Source organism: Metarhizium album (assembly GCF_000804445.1).
Source record: "Metarhizium album ARSEF 1941 chromosome Unknown scaffold_48, whole genome shotgun sequence".
Lineage (NCBI taxonomy): Eukaryota > Fungi > Ascomycota > Sordariomycetes > Hypocreales > Clavicipitaceae > Metarhizium > Metarhizium album.
The window spans coordinates 75,709-95,023 of NW_024467622.1; the positions used below are offsets into that span (position 1 = coordinate 75,709).

The 19,315-nt window shown below is 53.8% G+C and overlaps 6 protein-coding genes across 6 annotated transcripts; 4 read left to right on the forward strand and 2 right to left on the reverse strand.

The window, feature by feature from the left end:
• Positions 1–1,096: 1,096 nt before the first annotated feature.
• MAM_08261 (uncharacterized protein) lies at positions 1,097–1,417 on the forward strand (the record flags this gene model as incomplete). Its single annotated transcript, XM_040827059.1, has 1 exon — positions 1,097–1,417. One exon carries the CDS (start codon positions 1,097–1,099, stop codon positions 1,415–1,417), a length of 321 nt encoding a protein of 106 aa, XP_040674967.1.
• Positions 1,418–1,720: 303 nt separating this feature from the next.
• On the forward strand, positions 1,721–2,376 carry MAM_08262 (Trimeric LpxA-like protein; the record flags this gene model as incomplete). The annotated part of the gene is made up of 2 exons (XM_040827060.1): positions 1,721–1,759; positions 1,819–2,376. 2 exons carry the CDS (start codon positions 1,721–1,723, stop codon positions 2,374–2,376), a joined length of 597 nt encoding a protein of 198 aa, XP_040674968.1.
• Positions 2,377–2,753: 377 nt separating this feature from the next.
• On the reverse strand, positions 2,754–4,546 carry MAM_08263 (amine oxidase; the record flags this gene model as incomplete). The annotated part of the gene is made up of 4 exons (XM_040827061.1): positions 2,754–3,329; positions 3,400–3,692; positions 3,755–4,337; positions 4,517–4,546. The coding sequence occupies 4 exons, from the start codon at positions 4,544–4,546 to the stop codon at positions 2,754–2,756; spliced, it is 1,482 nt and encodes a 493-aa protein (XP_040674969.1).
• Positions 4,547–6,148: 1,602 nt separating this feature from the next.
• Positions 6,149–12,765, forward strand: MAM_08264 (Autophagy- protein 2; the record flags this gene model as incomplete). Its single annotated transcript, XM_040827062.1, has 3 exons — positions 6,149–6,322; positions 6,393–12,692; positions 12,751–12,765. 3 exons carry the CDS (start codon positions 6,149–6,151, stop codon positions 12,763–12,765), a joined length of 6,489 nt encoding a protein of 2,162 aa, XP_040674970.1.
• A 977-nt stretch (positions 12,766–13,742) lies between these two features.
• Positions 13,743–15,574, reverse strand: MAM_08265 (Terpenoid cylases/protein prenyltransferase alpha-alpha toroid; the record flags this gene model as incomplete). Its single annotated transcript, XM_040827063.1, has 4 exons — positions 13,743–14,204; positions 14,263–14,543; positions 14,606–14,726; positions 14,786–15,574. 4 exons carry the CDS (start codon positions 15,572–15,574, stop codon positions 13,743–13,745), a joined length of 1,653 nt encoding a protein of 550 aa, XP_040674971.1.
• A 1,652-nt stretch (positions 15,575–17,226) lies between these two features.
• Positions 17,227–19,041, forward strand: MAM_08266 (uncharacterized protein; the record flags this gene model as incomplete). The annotated part of the gene is made up of 1 exon (XM_040827064.1): positions 17,227–19,041. The coding sequence occupies one exon, from the start codon at positions 17,227–17,229 to the stop codon at positions 19,039–19,041; it is 1,815 nt and encodes a 604-aa protein (XP_040674972.1).
• Between the last annotated feature and the right edge of the window lie 274 nt (positions 19,042–19,315).

Sequence of the window (19,315 nt, forward strand, 5' to 3'; positions counted from 1 at the left end):
AGGGAAGAGAGGAAAGGTGTGGGCCAGGTGCAGGTCCTCTACCGAAATGTCGAATCCGAGAAGACGTGAGGAAGCAGGCCGACTTGATATAGTTTGCTGGGCGACGGAAAAGAGATGGCCGGGCAGGACTGCAGCTTCGTTGGCCAAGGGCTCGACGGATAAACCAACCCGAGCACGGAGTAACGTATGGCAGGAAGGAAGACCATGCAGTCAAGTTACAAGAATAGAATCCAAGGAACCAGTCACATGGCCCCGAATTGTCGGCCCATTGGTCGTGTACCCGCCTGGGCGCTTACAACACTGGTGGCGTGCAGTAGTAGTGTGTAACTTGGAAGACGGGCCAGGATGCAGGACGCAGCTCGAGTGGAGGAGGCGGCCGGGCGAGTAGGAGAGCTCTAGGAGAGCTCTAGGAGATCTCAATTGGCGAATCCTGGACATGTCCAATGTTCGCCGGAGTTGTCGAAGCTTGGTCTGACCAAGAGCTGGGACGCAGCACAGGTTATATCCCCAGGTATCAACCTAGACCTCCTAGCATCATAGACGACGACTCGACCGTGTGTGCTTGCACAAGGTTCAAAGACGCTGGGCATGTCTGTCCAAAGTGCAAGGAAGCTTGGCGCGCAACGAGTTGCGGGTGCCTTCTGCATCGTGTGCACGATCCTGGTGGTATTTGATGCACCAACGCACGTCAAACATTCCTCGCGGGACCCATGGCACTGTGCAACGTATTTCGGCACACGAGCGTCCAACGACACCGAATCCACCACCGTCTGTCGCTTGCCGAGTCGTCCGTCTACTGCCAGGCGGTTGTCATGACCACTTGGTGCGTCTCGTCAAGGTTCCACGTCCAACTTGGTTCCAAGCAAGCCACATGGACCCCATCGGTAAGGCGAGACCATGTTCGAGATGGTTTCAAACAGCATCGGAGACATGCAGATACGTGCAGCGATGCCAGGCGGTAGACGGCTGAGTTGCCCGCTCATGAGCCCGAAAGGACGACACGCCCGAGATGCATCATCACGTCGGCAGGACTCCAGGGCCAGAATCCTTGTCCAGAAACAAGGAGGGACATGCGGGTTGCCGGTAGCCGCGATGGATGTCTGGTCTCGTCAGTGGTCACAGTCCCGAAACGTTCAAGCAAATCGTCTGGCTGGCCGAAGCGGGCCGCGCGCACGGGCCACCCAAGTCAGGAGTTTGTGCCAAGTGGGGCCTCGTCACTTTTGGCGGTTTGGCGCCGACTGCAGCGCATCTGTTTGGACGACGATTGCCAGGAGTCCAGGAACTGCCAGGCCACGCCGAGGGCCCAGGGGAGATGCTTGCAGCTGAGTTCACCAGTCACAAACGGCATCTGGAGGCGATTCTGGTGTCATGGTTTCCGAGCCTTCACGATCCAGAGGCCACTGCTGACGTGTGTTGATAGCTGGAGTCGACGGTACGGAGAAACCCATCATCCACGTACCGAGTACAACGACCGCATCACACCACCGTTCCGTGGCCCCTGCGTGGCCTCTGCTGTCCTCTGTGGACCCCCGCAGCAGAGCACACTGACAGTCTCAACAACAAATTGCCAGCACTGCCTGGGCTCCTCGTCCCCACACCCACATACCGGGACCAGCGGCAGCCGTCAACTCCAAGCCGAGGCGTCGGAGCTCACCCAAATCACCAGCCGGACATCATCACCGCCCGCCCGCCCGCCCGCCCAGCAGCCCAGCAGCCCAGCATGTCCCGCCGCCCTACAAAAGGCGACTACATCGAAACCGTGCCTCCCCCGCTGCCCCCTCCCCTTCCCTGCCGTCAACTAACTCATCCCGCCGGCAGGACACGGGCAACAAGGTCGCCCGCAAGGCCATCCTCGTCGGCACGCAAAACATCATGCTCGGCGGCAAGACGGTCATCCAGCCCGAGGTCATGATCCGCGGTGACCTGGTGCGCACGGCGCCCTCCTCGTCGTCCTCGGCGCCCACGCCCACGCCCACGAGCTCCACCGCCGTCGCCATCGGCCGCTACTGCTTCCTCTCGCGCGGCGCGCTCCTCCGGCCCCCCGGCCGCCTCTACAAGGGCGCCTTCACCTACATGCCCCTCCGGCTCGGCGACCACGTCTTTGTCGGCCACAACACGGTCGTCCAGGCCGCCGCCGTGGGAAGCCACGTCTCCATCGGGAGCGGCTGCACCGTCGGCGAGTTCGCCATCGTCAAGGACTACGTCAGGATTCTCGACGGCGCCGTCGTGCCCCCCTTCATGGTCATCCCTAGCTTCTCCGTCGTGGCGGGGAGGCCCGCGAGGGTCGTGGCCGAGCTGCCGGAGGGGGACTTGGACGACTTTGAGCTGCGCGACATGTACAAGACGGTTGGGAACAATCCGCACCCGGTTGCGTAGCGTACTTGCGTAGCCCGCCGCCGAGGCGTGCGGGATACGTGCCCTGCCCTCTCCTTGTCGTCTTGGGGAGGGAGCCGGAAAGCGTTTCCGGTTGACTGCTTGGAGGGATGCCGCTGGTGGCTGACGAGTCTGCGTGGCAGCTTGCTGGGAGTTGCAGGATGAATAAATGCCTCTATTGTTGGTGTGGTGTTTGTTTGTTTGTTCTTTTCTTCCCGCTGCCTTTTTTTTAAAAACGTCATTGATACCCCGGGAGCGCGCGGCTTTATAGAAACACCGAGTAGAGTGAAACGGGCTCTTTATTGCTATTTTTATTTTTGTTTTCTTTGCATACTTTCAAATAGGGAAGCCAGATTCCACGGGATATCGTCACATGATTCTCAACTTTGCTTTAATCTGGCGTACGTGTCGACGATCCTCTTCGCAACCATTTCACCACTCCAATACGCTCCCGTTGCGGTTCCCAAGGCCACAAACGGCGCCGTGTGCTCGCCCGCAAACCATATCCCTTGGTCGGGCAAACCGTGCCTCATGACTTCTATATCCTCGTCACCCTTCTCTAAGCCGACCTGGAAATTGCAGTAGCTTCCATTCCCTGCGAATTCGTCATTTAACCACTCCGTCGCGAGCAACGCCAGGGGTTTACAGTCCGGTGAGTCGGCCGAGTAGTTTGGCAACAGCGAGTAGTAGGGCTGGAAAAAGTCTACTAGGAAGGCCGTCCTTTGGGACTGGGTCGTTAGTTTGGCGAGTGTGGACGTCATGTATTTCGATTGCTCGCCAAAAGTGTAGAACAGCAGAGTTGGGTGGTTGTGTGGCTCAGGAAGGCTGCCGAGCTCAAAGGCATCTTGATGCCACTGATGCGGGTTGGAGGGGGCGTAGGTTGGCGTGATCCATTCTATGAATCCCCTCATTCTCATGGACACGAGCCAGAATGCCGTGGGAAAGGTGATGTATACCTGGCGCTTGTCAGTTGCGACAGCTGCTAAATATCTAGGTAGTTGAACGATTGGAGTCATCTTGAAGTACCTTTTCGAGGCACCCGTATCCGATGGCGCTTATGGCTTCTGTCAGTCGTGCCGGGAGGCGAGGGTTGAATGCGTCGGGGTGTCTTTTCAGCCAGCCAAGCGGCGCGGTGACGACAACCTCGTCAAACAAGAGATGCCGACCGCTGTCAAGCTCTATTTTAACCTTGTTGCTGCTTTGGTACTGGCGCGTGACTTTAGTCACTTTGGAGTTTAGCATCAAGTCCGCTCCAGTGACGGCGGGGTCCGCGATGTGGTGCAGGATTTTCTTGTACGTGCCGGCGCAGAAAAGGTTTTCTGCTGGACAGTCATCGTCTGGCACGTATTGACAATGTGTCGTGTGCGTGAATGTGAATTACCTCCTTCCAGGCACTCCTCCAACCAAAAGTACTTGAGGCTCTGTCGAGAGACCGGACTGCCAACAAACGTCCCCCACATCTCGACCAGGCGAACAAGGACTCCTCGTTTCTTGGCACACTCTGCGTCGCTTTCGGGGATCATGTCCGAAATCCGCTCATGAACAAAGTCGAGCAGGCTCTTATCCGCGTGAGTCTCTGCGCCGTGCGTGTTGGAATGCTCAAATGCCTGTTGAACGAGGTCCCAGACCATTGCGCTGTATTTCTCGCCATCTTCCTGTGACATCAAGCCGCCAAGGTGGTCGTGTACCCACACATTTGAGTTGAGGCTTCCCGCAGCGGTATTCGTTTGTTTTGCAATATCGAGGATGGGGTTGTCGTCTGTTCCATGGATCCAGTTGGGGCCAAGGTCAACCGCCCGTCCGCCAGGAAGCTCTCCTTGGTGCACTCGGCCACCTATTCGATCCCTTGCTTCTATTATGGTGACACTGATGCCGTTTTGGACGAGTACATCAGCACAGCGGAGGCCAGCCAGACCGGCGCCAATGATAGCGATGCTGGGTTGGGATGTGGATGTATGGCGCCGCTAGGAAGATGATTTGGGTAAGCTATTGACCATGTTCAGACTATCACGTACTACTTTGCGACACAGCGATGATGGGGTTCCCGGCTGGGTGCGAATTGCTGCGAGAACCGAAGCAAAGTCAAAGCCAAACACGGGGGAAAAATAAGTTGGACGCGCAGACTGGTTTGGTACAAGAATACCTTGGGGGCGCGGGGCTCGGAAAGACTCATATTGTCATTGAATCCCACACAGCTGCTTCGGGAGGCCAGGCTGCCGAATAAAGCCGCTCTCAGGTCTTCGTAAATTCTCGATGGATGTCGCAGGGCTGGGCTGGTGCGGCATATAGAGTAAGCATCCATGTCCAGGTTGAAGATTGACGGGGTTTTGTCGTCACGGGAGGGACAGTTGAAGCTCGAAGAAATCTGCGGGATGTCAGACCAAAACGAAGAAGAAGAAAAAAAAAAAGAGCAAAGTTAGAAGGGAGCAAAACAGGGAGAACGAAAGACAGTGATAAAGGGAGGGGAAGAGAAAAAGAAAAGAGATAAGACGGTCATGGCAAGTTGTATCCTCTAGCAGACACTGAGACACAAAAGTGCCATGCCTCCCTCTAGATTCCCTTGTTGCTCCTGCTTTGGGCACAGCCGCATGATGCATCAACTGATCTATCTCCGGGGGATGACAATCATACATGGCATTTGTTGGCCGGCGAAGGCTTACGCATATGCTTAGGCCGAATGGGCATGGCGAGACAAAGGCTCAAAGTTGAGCGCGCTGATGGTGAAGAGCAGCAAAGAACCCGACTGATATCAGATTGGGCAGGCAGCAGAAAGACTGGCTGACGGCCAATCAACGCAGCCGAATTCGTTGCGCATACGAAATACATGACTGCTGGGGAGCAGGTAGGCGTGCGCATGTACGTACCTACGGTAAGTTACCTGTGCTCCAGACTTGCCAAGTTGTCTAGCAGATGAAAGCTGAACCAGCCATTTGAAGATTCGGTGCACGAGTCAAAGACAACAAATAGCTCATGCACACTGATGAGCCGGTCAGGCGGAGGAATCTGGCAGCAAGATTAGACCTGGGCTCGCAGACTCGCCATCATCACGCGGGTGCCTCGGGCCCCACTCTGAACACATGGATATCTCGTCTGGTCTGGCACGGGTCTACTCCGTAGGTCGGGTCTAGGTCAAGTCAGGTCCAGAGTAGCAGCAGCCGACATTGTACCTTGTACCCCAGCCGACGCCACACGCACTTGGACTCTCCTCACTCCAGTGCTTTTAGTACACACACAAGCCGAGTGCATTGATGTCACCACCAGACTCCAGTCTCCAGTGCACCGCCGCCGACTTGGACCAATGCCGACTCGGGAGCTGCCTAGGCGTCCACGGTCCGACCTGGCGTCACCCGGTCGGTCCCTTGGCCTCGCTCCTTCAATCTTGCCCATCTCGCGCGTCTTTGCCCCAACATCAAGACCGTTTATCGACACAAAACCTTGTTCTTCAGCCAGTGAAACAAAGCCCGAGCGAGCCAAAATGCACACGATACACCACCGACCCTGACTTTTCCTCCATCGCATCGACGTCTCCCGCAAACTCACCACTTCAGCCCGGCCGTCCCGCAGAATGAATAGCCTCCTCGCCGCGTCTGCGTCTGCGTCTGCGTCTGGTACGGAGTCTGGTCATCCCGGGACGACCTTGTGCTTCTCTTGGTGTTCAACGAGCCTCCTACAAAGCACGCATTGCGTCCTCGGACTGTTGGCCGGCCGGCCGCGTCTCTGAACTGTGCCCAACCACATTTCGTTTCCCATCTGCCCTCAGTCCTCCACGGGCACCATGGCTACCTTGTTCCAGTCATTTCGAGGCTCAGGCATGCCCAAACGCCTTCTTCGCTATGCCTTGTCCCGACTGGACCTGCTAGATGCCGACGCCCTCGACATGGAAAACCTCGACCTGGCAATAGGGAGGAACACCGTTTTTGAGTTCCGAGATGTTGGCATCAAGCTCAAGGTATGTTTGTTGCCCAAATTCATCATGACCCTCCACCCCTGCCGTTGCGCTCGCTCATGCTCGCTTGCAGAAGCTTCAAAAACTCCTCAGCCTACCGCCGACTTTTGGTCTTCACATGGCTAAAGTGCTTCTCCTCCGCATAACTATACCCATGGACTTCTACACAAGTCCCATTATTGTTCAAGTTGATGGTGTTCGCGTCGGCTTAAAGATTTTTGGGGACACATCCAAGGCAGGTCGGACGTCAGGCACGCCGACTCGGGAAGCCTTCGTGGTTCCGAATACAGCCGATTTGGCGCAATCTTTTCTGGAAACCCAGCCGATTTCCGAAAGAAGACAGCTGGAAGATGCTCTGGCTGCAGAGACCAACGATTTGGGAGCATCCGTCACCATTAGTGAGGATGGGAGCGAAGACGAGTCTCAATTTGGTACAGGGCAGCCGCTTTCACTACCAGGATTTCTGGCAGACTTTTTACAGAGTATCGTCGACCGAACACAGATCGTCATAAAGAATGTCGTGTTCGAGCTCGACCTGGAGGTTCCCGCCGAGTTGAATTCATCTAAACTCGAGCCCATTTCTCTCCAGGTAGCCATCGGACAAGTCGACGTTGAAGGCATCACCACTGACGTTCAAGGGGAGAATCCTGGTGCTCCGCGAATCGTCCACCGGGAGGGTAAGCGCCATGTCTCATTTTCGAGCGTCCGCGCTTCCTTAATATCCGAAGTTGATGCCTTCGCCTCCTTCACTCGAACGCCTTCAACGACCTCTCCATCTTTTGCCTCGTCACCGGCAATGACGAGAAACCCACCATTTCGACAAGCCACTTTCCTATCACAAGGTAGCTTCCATGAACAGCCTATGGCAGCCCTCCAGGAAAGTTTTCGGGAACGCCTGTCGGATGATGATGACAATGAAGATTCGGACAGCCAAGACTACCCTCTTGGTGACAGCGAGGAAGCGCTAGCGATACCATATGACTTCTCAGATATGGAACGTGCCCTAGAAGAGAAACCCGAGGACGCACTCGGCGATCGAAGCCCATCGACGCCCCGCGCATCGAAATATTTTGACTCCAAAGTATCCCCAAGATCTAGTCACTTATTTTGTTCTACCGAGTCTAGCCTGACATCGCCAACACAGGCTCAGGCGGCTACCGAGTTCCAAGGGTCCGGTCTTGGCGCTGAACATGATAATTTGACGCATGCTGAACGGTATCATGAGACTGGCTTGTCTCATCTGGCTCCTTCAGAACTGTGTAGCCAAGCTTCCCCTATGCCAGGAAGTCAACTGCCGTCGGGGTCCGCGTCTGAGACAGACTTGGCAGAGTCGCAGATCTACACACATGAGGAAGCAGAAAGTATGTATCTGAGTGCGTTTTCACAGACCGCGGCTCAGCGAAGTTCGGCCTTCGTAGAGGAGCAAGCTCCCGACGTCTCCCTCGATATGCCCAAGAATATCATAGAGACGGTGGAGATGGAGAAGTCTCGAGTACTAGGACGTTCACAACCAATCAAAGCACAACAGGACGCTGGACCTTTCCAGAAATCAGAGACACGAGAGACAATGGATATACCAACCAAAGACGACGTGGAGCGACCTCCTGTAACGCCCTTTACACAGCACATAGAAGATGCCCCACCAAGAACACCAACTATGCCAGGCGCCTGGGACGATAATATCAACACAGACCATGAGACCATTGTGCATTCTGCGGATAGAGCCGGTGGAAAGGAGCCTGCTGCCAGTGGCGAAAAAGCTGGATCTGATGGCAACAGCACCATGTCATCGCCCGCATTTAGTCAGGCATCACTATTGCGCTCTTTGCGGCAACCGCTCCTCAGCCCTGGGTTTGAATCGTGCGCAGACGATAGTATTGCCACCCCCAGAAGCCCTCCAAAGCTGGTCAAAGAGATTATGCGGCTCAACAGTGCTTCAATCTACCTCCCTACACAGCATCAGCACATTCATGTTCACGTCGACTCCCCCGCATCGCTCAGTCGACTGTCGGAATCGTTGGGGCAATCATCATCTATCTACCCTCAGGCGCCTGGAGCATTTTCAATTCATAGCTCCTCATCGCCTAGACAACCCCAGCCTGCACGGGGAAAAGCAGCAGACAGCAGCGACAGCGGGGTTTTAGAAGCGATTTTGTCTCCAGTCACTATCAACTTTGATGCGTCCATTGCCTTCTTACTGGCTATGGCGGTGGAGAAGCTTCTTCAAGCCATGGAGATTGGGAAGCGGCCCGGTCGACAGGCATCATTACCGACACAGCAGGACTCGAAACCAGCAGCTGTTCCCCGTACGAAAATCCTTGCTGAGGAGATCACAGTCAATTTTCTTAATAGGCTAAATGGCTTGATCAATCCTTCACATCCGCATGTGGATTTTCCCCCACTTAATGTTCATGAGGACGTTCTATTGAATATGACCCTTACGAATCTAAAAATTTCGAGTATTCCTGTGTCAGATGACACGAAAGTTTCCATAATGGCCAATAGGCCCTGCTTGCCTAAGCGAGGTGACACCTTTACAAAGATTGACGTTGGAAAATTCCGCTTCGGGTACGCCAGGGGTGACATTTTGTCGTTCGATGGCGCAAGACAGATGAGCACATCTATCAGAGACTCTTTCCTTTCCACCGGACACGATATCGGAATCGAAATACTGCAATCCGCTGATACCATTCGAACGAGCGTGGAAACACTTCCGCTGGTCGTTCAGATCGATTTGCAGCGACTTGACGAAACCTTTGGTTGGTTCGGTGGACTCAGCAGCTTCCTTAACATGGGCGCTTCGATGACTTCCAGCCCGCCACCAACAACAAAGTCTCTCCAGACTGTTTCGCCAAAGCCACGCGGTGTTCGATTTGACACACCAATTGATCCGACAGATAAGTCAGCCTCAGCGCAGAACAAGACGAACTTGAGAGTCGGAGGAGCATTGATAGAGCTTGTTGGTAAAGACTGCAGCGTGGTTGCGGAGACCAGCGCTTTGAAGGTCGTCAGCAGAGATGCGGGCGTTGGTATTGGTTGTAGTAGAATACGAATTTCGGGCCCCTATCTCAAGTATTCCATGGCAGACCCGTCCATTAGTGCAGAGGTCGGGGGCATGAGGCTGGAGTTTCTCTTGGCACCCAAGGATTCAGACCTTGAAAAACTGCTTGAGCTCATCATTCCCTCCAAAGTCAAGTTTGACCACGGAAACGATGAAGTGATGGTCGACACTCTCCTGCGACAGAGAAGGAAAGGTTCCGTGTTGAGAGCAACTTTGGATACTGTCAACTTGACCGTCAAGAACATCGGCCAGCTTTCTGCGCTCCCAGCGCTTGGCGAGGAGATTTCCAAATTGGCAGCAGTCGCCAAGTACCTACCAGAGGATGACCGGCCTGGCCTGCTCACGCTGACCAGAGTACAGAAACTTTCCTTGAATTGCCGACTTGTCGAACGTATTGGCCACATTAGTTGTGACATTCGAGATCTTGAAGTAGGCCAAATTACCGTCCCATCTCTGATTGCTGTTGCAGTTCACAGCATCGACGTCCGGCGAAATGGAACTGAGGAACTCGTTGCTTCCAGCCTTTTAGAGGGCGCACCGGGTCCGACAACGAACGGTCCAGTTGTCATGCTGCGGATGATTGGGGATGAAATCGAACCGATCATGAAACTCAAACTTCAAGATTTGAGATTTGAATATAGCGTCGCCACTGTAATGGATTTTCTCGAGCTTGGAAGCGATGCTACGCCACAAGATTTCGAGGCTGGCCTTGCAGCGTCGGTTTCAAACTTGGGAGATCAAGCTCATGCCGCTCTTTTGCGCCGACCGGCTTCACCCAGCGCCGAGAAGGCCACAAGTCCCAACAAACCCACGACTCTAGACTTGGCTTTGAGAGATTGTGTTGTCGCGCTGAACCCGTATCGCCTGCCGTCAAAAATGATTGTGGCGCTTACCGATGCGCGTGTGCAAGCCATTTTGCCCAACAATGGCAGGACGAAAGTTTCAATTGGCGTTAACAAGGCTTCCGTTCTCTTAATAGACGACGTCAAACAAATTCAAAACATGGGTGGGCGGGTCGAAATACCAAGAGTTCGATCGGCATCGCCTGTCTCTACACAGGTAGAAGAGCTCTGTGCTTTGGGGTTTGTAGACATATGCTACATATCATCAGCGAATGTTGTCGTTATCCTCATCCCCGATGCAAAGGCCGAGACAAAAATCGAAGTTGAAGTACGGGACGACCTCTTGGTGTTGGAAACATGTGCTGACTCTACGCAAACGCTCATTACTTTGGCCAATGCCTTGAAGCCTCCGACCCCTCCATCGAAAGAAAACAAATACAGAACAAAGGTCCTTCCGGTACAAGACCTTCTAGCCTCCATCTCCGCTGAGGCATTTGGAAGACCAGAAGGTGAATACGACTTTGATCAAGATTTTGCGGGGGCACAGGAGATGGCAGGAAGCGGTTCTGAAGATGGGTTGGAGAGTGACAAACCACTTTCTGTTGACTCGAGATTTTACGCGTCGAACCAAGCAGGCGAGGAATTGTTTGACGCAACAAGGAGCATGGAAACATCGCAAGGTGCCTTGATGGAAGACACGAATGAAGGCGTCCTGCTGACCGGATTCAACCAGTCTCAAAGTGAGTTGTCTCAGAGCACTGACGACGACCTGGTGATACATGAGAATTTCTATGATGGGACCACGCCCGAAGAACATGGGGCGATGGTGTGGAACTCAAACAAGAATTCTTACGACAGAGCACCGACCAGCCTCATTCATGCTAGTCCGGTAAAGGTTTCTGTACGGGACGTGCACGTTATCTGGAACCTGTTCGATGGTTATGATTGGGCCGACACTCGTGATGTCATTGCAAGGGCCGTGGAAGACGTCGAACTCAAGGCTACCGAGCGCCAGTCCCGACGATCTGGTCTTCAGCCTTATGAGGACGGAGCCGACGGTGAGGAGACTATCGGGGATTTTCTGTTCAACTCCATCTACATTGGAATACCCTCCAACCGGGACCCCCAGGACCTAGCGCAGGCCATCAACGAGGGGCTAAATGATAACGCGACAGAAACAGAGTCTGTAGCGACAACCACCGTTACCATGAATACGACTCGAGCGTCACGACGAAGCTATCCCAAGTCCAAGCGCTTGCGACTACATCGCAGTAAGCATCACAAGATCACATTTGAGCTGCAGGGCGTGAGTGTCGACATGGTCGTGTTCCCACCTGGCAGTGTAGAGACGGTCAGCAGTATTGATGTTCGGGTTCAAAATTTTGACATTTTCGACCACGTCCCTACATCGACATGGAAGAAATTCGCGTCCTACGACCAAGATTATGGAGAGCGTGAAATGGGCTCCAGCATGGTCCACATCGAACTGCTCAACGTGAAGCCGATTCCGGAACTGGCTGCTTCGGAGATGGTCCTTCGTGCAACAGTGTTGCCACTACGACTGCATGTGGACCAGGATGCCCTGGACTTTATTACTCGGTTCTTCGAATTCAAGGACGACAAAGTGCCCGTTCATGCGTCGCCAAGCGATGCGCCCTTCCTTCAGCGCGCGGAGGTGATGGACATTCCAGTCAAGCTCGACTTCAAGCCCAAGAGGGTTGACTATGGCGGTCTGCGATCTGGCCATACCACCGAGTTTATGAACTTTATCGTGCTGGAAGAGTCTCGGATGGTTCTCCGTCGCACCATCATTTACGGTGTCGCGGGCTTTGATCGCCTTGGCAAGACGCTGAATGACATTTGGATGCCAGATGTCCGAAACAATCAGCTCCCTGGGGTTGTGGCTGGGCTCGCGCCTGTTCGATCTCTAGTGAATATCGGTAGCGGGTTCAAAGATCTGATTGAGATTCCTTTGCGCGAGTACCAAAAGGATGGCAGGGTCATACGAAGCATCTCCAAAGGGGCGGTTGCATTTGCCAAGACGACTGGCACAGAACTTGTCAAGCTCGGCGCCAAACTTGCTGTGGGAACGCAGTATGCTCTCCAGGGCGCGGAAGACATGCTTACCCAGCGCGGCCAACCAGAGGGCAACTGGGAAGATGACGACCTGGGCCCGGAGGATAGGAAGCAGATATCGTTGTATGCGGACCAACCCACGGGAGTCTTGCAGGGCATCCGGGGTGGGTTCCGGTCACTATCTAGAGATGTCAACCTTGCACGGGATGCCATCATCGCAGTGCCCGGAGAAGTCATGGCAACCCAATCAGCGAGTGGTGCTGCCAAGGTCATGTGGAAGAGAGCGCCGACGGTAATATTCCGACCTGCGGTTGGTGTGACCAAGGCCATTGGACAGACACTTATGGGAGCAACCAATGCCTTGGATCAGGATAACAGGCGGCGGATTAGCGAGGTAGGTCTGCTCTGCTCTGCTGTCTGGTGTAGCGCGGAATGCTAACTCGATGAATTAGAAATACAAGCACTGAGCATTTGTAGCGGAGGGCACGGTTATGTGAGAAATGACATGATTAGCGACTGCTGCCCATTTTCTTTTGTGCATTGTTCGGCGTCGGTCGGGCTTTGAGGATGCTGCTTGGACTGGACCAGGATTTGATGAGGGTTTTTCTTTTCGTCGAGGCAATTGCATGACACAGACTGTGCTTATTTGTTTTGGAGTCCAGCGCGCATGGGAATGCCGACATGGTCAATTGGAAATGATGATTTTATCGCGTTGAGATCAGACTTTGCTTGTGGTATGGCGACTGTTGATGCAGTGTGCTTGGCCCTGCTCGAGGAGGGCAGCATGGGGGTTTCCCACTCCAAGAAGGGCATCTGACCCTTGCCATGACGGGCGATTTTGTACGTCTCCAAGCCAGGAAACGAAGTCGGCTTCAAACCGGCAGCATGCGTGCAGGACGTCGAGTGGAACAAGCCTTGACGAGAAAGCGTCGTCGGGAGGGTTGGTTGTAGATACTCGCGTCACGCAAGCAAGCAAGCAAGCAAGCAAGCAAACGGCATTGCATGTACACATGTGAAGCATTGAAACGGAGCGGCGCCCAGAATCGGTCAGAGAGCCAAACGCTGACTCAAGTTGTACGCCAAGTCGAGCAAAACAGCCAAGGGGTGCTTGCAGATGTCAGTCGCAGTCAACTTGTTGGTGGAGCAACTGCTGTTCGTCGAGGAGGAAATAGCTCCCGTCTTTGATTTACTATTGCTTTGGAGCAAATATCTCCCAGGCCCGTTTATAGTTTACGATGCCATCGCGGGGCCTATGACCTTTATGCGCACGCAGCCGCCGCTCTCGGTGATGTTTGGTGTTGTTGGCCGTACACGGACAGGTGTGGGCGACGTACGGGCAGCACGTGGCTGTCATCGAAATTTGGTCACGGACAGCCAAGGCAATCGTGGGAGATGAATGAGGTCGTCATCAATAACACTGTATTGGCTCCTGATTCTGACAGAGCTAATCCTGTCTAGCTGCTGGAAATCCGAGGCACAGCTGCTGGGTGGCTTTCACAGCCGCCAGACAATAGGCAGCAGAAAAGTTGGAGACAGAAAAAGCAACTTTCCCTATCCAGACATGGTTCCCTTGACCCCAAGAGCTCTGGGACTTCTGAAGATAGTCTCTGCCTCTGCGTAGACGCAGACGTAGCTCCTGGTCGACTGCGGGCATCCAAGGGTGGTCGGCCAGTGCCACCAGCGCCAGGAGAGCGTACGCCGTGACTTCGTGCTTTGATTCCCACGATCCGTTCTTTTCTTGGCTGCAAAAGAGACGATTCACAATGTCGAGGAGCATCGCTGGAATTTGCTCCTCTACCATCAGATCCCCTATCAGGAGCCCATCCAACTCATTTGCCCGACGGCGAGCAAGCAACAGGACAAGGGCCTTGGCGAGAAGCATCGTGAGGTACTGCTCCGACTCGTTCTGTGAGAGTTTTAGCGGCGGACCTGCAATCCTCCACGGGGCAAAATGTCGACATTACCCATTTGTCCTTGAAGAGAGGCCCGTCCCAAGCCTCTGTCAAATACGATGCTACTTTTGCCACTTTCGCCGTATAGCGGTAGACATCATGACGTCGCAGAAGGCAGAGCAGTACGTTGCAGTTGACCGAAAGACTGGGGTTCCTCTCTCCTTCGTACGTGCGGAAATGTGTCGGGACCTCAAATGTCTCAAACAGGGGCTTCAGGCTGACCCTCTCTCCTAGGAGGTAGACTGCCGACAGAGCCATGACAGTATCGTCAGCATCCGGAAGCAAGTTTGGTGCTAAGGCCTTGTCAACAAAACCAAGCCAAGGCGAAGGAGGGTATACCCCAGACAGGTCCTACCGAAGCTAGCAAGGCCGTTGTTTAGACGGAGATTCTCGCTCAAGAAGTCCTTGACAATTCCAACATTGCTCTCACCCAGATCCTGTACAGTAAAGCCAGCTTCCAACAACGTGACGGTGACCTAGATAAAGAGCCCCAGGTCAGAAAGGCGGAGCGCCCCCAGCTTCCAAGGGACCATACCCAGGAGAGCTCGAAAATGGTGGTAGGGAATGCAAATGGCACTCCTCCTTTCTGCCGGGCGTGACTCGGCGTGTGAGTGACAAGACGAAGGTACGCCTCCGCCCTTTCGTCCCAGGACGGCGAGAACATGAGATACGCTGCAGTGGACGATGGTGAGCCCATCATGCTCCCGCCCGGCGACAGGTAATGCTTCATCTCGCCGTAATCAAGTCTCCCGACGAAAGCCTCTAGCGAGTGAATCAGGGTCGTTTGACCGCGCCCACTCAGCCGCGTGTATAGCCCCGACATCTTCTCGTCATGCATTTGCATGAGCAGCTCGCGCCCAGAGAAGTCAATCTGTGTATTGTGCTGCTCAAGTAGTCTCAACAGAGAAGGGATCACCATCTCGAAACCAACGCGGTCGCATTGAGTAATGTCCCAGCGTTCAAACATGAGTCTCAAGGCAGTCTCCGCCCTGAAACACCGTGACTTCAAGTCTATGTTGGGTAACCCGCGGGTTCCATTGCATCTCTTCTTCAAGGCCAGCAATGCTGCCATTGTGTTTAAAATGCCATCTACTGTGCCGGCGTATGATTCCCAACTGCCATCTGGTAGTTGGGCGTCCAAGAGACACTGAAAGCACTCGGGGAATAGGGGAACCGAGCCCCCGTTTACCTGTTTGTCAACCATTGCAACCCAGGCGGTGTCGTATACAGAGACGGACAGTGTACATGTTCCAGCTTTACTCCCGGCCGACTTGGCCATGGAGCTGACCAGACTCCGGGCAGCACCTTCGATGTCTGTTGCCATGGCGGGCTTGGTAGAAGAAACAAGATGTCAGGTGTGGAGCGGGAAGCGATTCTGGTGCAGAGTAGTTGCGGGTTGAATATCATGTTATACCCTGGAACGAGCAGACAAGCGAGCTGTGTTGGAGCAAGCGAGCAGTCACGCGTGCATAGTGATTCTACAGAACAATACAAGGGCCGAGAGTGTACTTATACCGAGAGCATCCCCCAACCTGAGTGTCAGGGGTCAAGTAATCATTGATAGCTATCGAGGCTGTACCGTCATATACTTTAACAAGCTGAAGGCAGAACTGTGGGTACAGTGCCTATGAGAAATTCCCAGCTGGAGGATTTGGATGTGTTGTATAACGAGATTTAGATAACCCTAATAAATCAGCAGACATTTGCGACTAGAGACGCATAAATTTATGCTGTAGCTTGTGGCTGTACGATCAGAGAGTAGTAGGAGCCTTCCCCCGCGTAAGAAATCAAACAACAGGCGTAAAAGGCAATAAAGCAGAATAACCGGTCTTGAGATTATCAACTCAACAAGTCATTCGTTACCTCTGCCGTAAATCAAGTGAGGAGGAATGATGTATTTAACGAACCGCACCCTCACGGATAACCGCACATAGAGGCGTGTGGCGAATCAGAACAGACAATGACAAAGATACTGGGCTAATACCTACACAACTATTATTTTCACAGTCATGCTTTTTATGACAGAGTCCAAAGCGTACTTTAACAATTTCTCTTCAGTGCATGCAGGGCGTGCCGCGGTGAGCTGGCATAGTGCGGAATCCTGGATGCACTGTGTATCCCAGCGCACGATGGCAGCACTTGATAAACCATTCTAAAACTTGAGTACTTCCACTTATATTGGCTATTTTTTGATAGTTTTTCCTTCATTCCTTGCGTGAGGGGAAACCTCTTTACTATTCTTTATTCGTACAGCCACAAGCTATAGTACGGATTCCTGCCGCTTCATCGTGTCTGTGCAAAACTACTTGTGCAAATGTCACTGGTCCGCGTGCCGAGTATGCGTATGCCTTTGAACTTGCCCTTTTAGCGCGCCCCACTCGGACTATTCGGCACCAACAACGCCTCGTTCTAGGAATCCGACGACAAGTTTATTTCTACCTTGACAACAGAGCTGAGTGACCATTGGGATCAGTAGCGTCATGTAAGTTACATCGACAAGTACAGAGTCGCGATTCTACCAACGTGATTGGCCAAGACGCCTGCCACGCTCAAAGGGTACAGTTATCAGCCAAACGGACAACGCGCTTTCCGAGAACTTGCAACTGATACTTGCTTCGCCGAGCGGAATATATATATCTCAATCGTTGGCATGCGTCCACGGTTTATTAGCTGCTTGGTCCTAGGTCACGTGGAGCCCTCGACACCAAGGCAGACATCGACGCCTTCGCCCTGTAGCACCTCCATCTTTCACCGCACACTCATAGTTCGCTCCCTGCTATTGATGCTTGTTTCACGCATTTGCGCTGTTGTACGTTTGTTCTCTTGTCCCTCGCCTTCGGTACTGCGTTGGTCTTTGAGCTGATGACGAGCGGATAGCTGAATACTTGACCTGGGGTACCAGTCACAGACAGATGACTCGCAACAGCGTGCCGGCACAGGTCCTACCTTGGACTTGAGCACTTTCTGAATCTCAGAATGCAGGCCAACGGCGGAGCCCAAAACGAATCGGCCTATTCGACCAGCCCCTCTAACAAGAATGTCGTGGCCGCCGTGGACAGAATAAGATTGGAGCTCTGCGAGGATTCGCTACCGGGGCGAGTGGAAAAATGGGGGCCGGGCAACGGAGAGGAGAAGGCGACACCGTCTTGGACGGGCGCAATCACATCCAAGATTGGCGGCGTGGTCCATTACATGTCCTGTCCTGGACATCTGAACTCTGAGCCATGTGCTGGATACTGGTGTCGCAGAGACCGTGATACTACAACCACTGGCCTTCACTGTGTATATGGGGGTTGGGTGTCCTTCGACGGCGATGCTGTCACCGAAGTGTGTCCACCCGGGACTAGTGATACCACGGCACCTGGAGCAAGGAACTTGCCTCGTCTAAGACGAATGTGGGCAGAGCACTGGCTGGCAAAGACAACACAGGTGGATAAACTTGGTCCTGTTGGAATAATAGACCAAGATGTCTTGGATCGAATTCTCAGCATGATCACGAATAAGACCGCGGACTCGGAGGGATCCATCAACCGGGGCGATGTGCAGACCGAGCCGAAAAAGAAGTCAGGAAAGGGTTCTGGAGGGTGGTCAGGCTTGGCTGAGAATGGCACCGTCCTAAAGCGTGACTCGGGGAACCGAAGAGTGGGCAACCATCTTGATCGATGCGATGCAGAGCCCGGTGGCATGTGGCGGCGGGGTGATGCCGAGATGTGGATGACGGCTGCTGGATGGTCCTGCCTCTTGACCAGAGACGGCAGATGGAGACCGGCATACCACTTGGAAGTACTTCTCTCCAATCTCCCGGTAGGCGTTGACTATGGGCCTACAAGGGCCGGATACCGCGACTGGTTGGCCGAGAGGATGGAGGCGACGTGGTGGTTGTGGCTGAAGACGCCCCTCGACGTTCCTCGATGCTTTGCCGACGGAATACGAAGTGGTGTGGTGGAGATGTTCAGGAGGGAGCAGCGACGACGACAAGACGTGCAACAAGACTACGTCCCGGACGACGCCAGCACTGCCGCGAAGAGATACGACTTGCTTCAGGACAGAATAGGTGAATTCATGGGCTATCATACGGTCGGTGAGCCCATGGCAGAGCCACGAGGTCTGATAGCATCTTGGGCCGTCGCCATCACCAACGACATTATCGACTACGAGCGAGACGTTTTGTGCGGAGAAACGAACAACCTTGTGAGGAGTATCACCAGCGATCAGCAGGTTGTGGACGTATCGGCGTTGATCCTCAAAGCCCTGCTCTGGTCAATCACACGACACGACTACGATCTAGCTGACGCCATAGTCGGCTCTACTGCCTGGTTTCTGGTATGTTGGAGGTACAACGGACCCAAGTTTGCCCGGTACGAGGCAATCAGCATACGGGATAGGCAGCCTGGGCTGCCACCAGAGCTGGAAGACGTTGCAGCAATTGTGCTTCCAGCGGCCGAAACAGGCGGGTCTGAAACGTATGGACAAATATACAAGATCGTCGAGGAAAGAGTTCGGACGCTGTATTCCGGCTGTACTTGCCTCGACCGCCCTGAAGGGCATGACGCATGGGAGCTTCTGGCACAGGCATGCGATGAGGCAGGGAATGACGACGTGGAGGAGCGCTTACATATTGCTGTTGTTGCTTTAAACAACGGCGCCAATAGTGGACGTGTTGGATGCGAATGCGGGCTGGACCTCCTACTCTACGAGGGCTTCGTTCGGTTCTTCGATCCAGAAACCGGTATTGTCTCCCGCCTTCATTACCGATCCGATGCTAGTCTGGCGAATGTGATTACCGAGTGAAATGTTCCGAGCGGTGAGTGATGCTGCTTTGAATGGCTGGCACCCACGTGGTTCTAAACTACGACGGAACAGACACTCTCGAGTTTCCGCGGCCATGATTCAAGTCGCATAGTGCTGGGGCGAAGGTCGATGGTATTGTGTTCTATTGCGTCGTTATTATCACGCTGCGAAATGTCATGGTCAAGTCGCTCGCTCAAGGCAACAGCCATCCATTGCTACACTGCCGCCTGCCGGGCAGTGGTATCGAAACGTACCGGTCAAGTACACGTAAAGG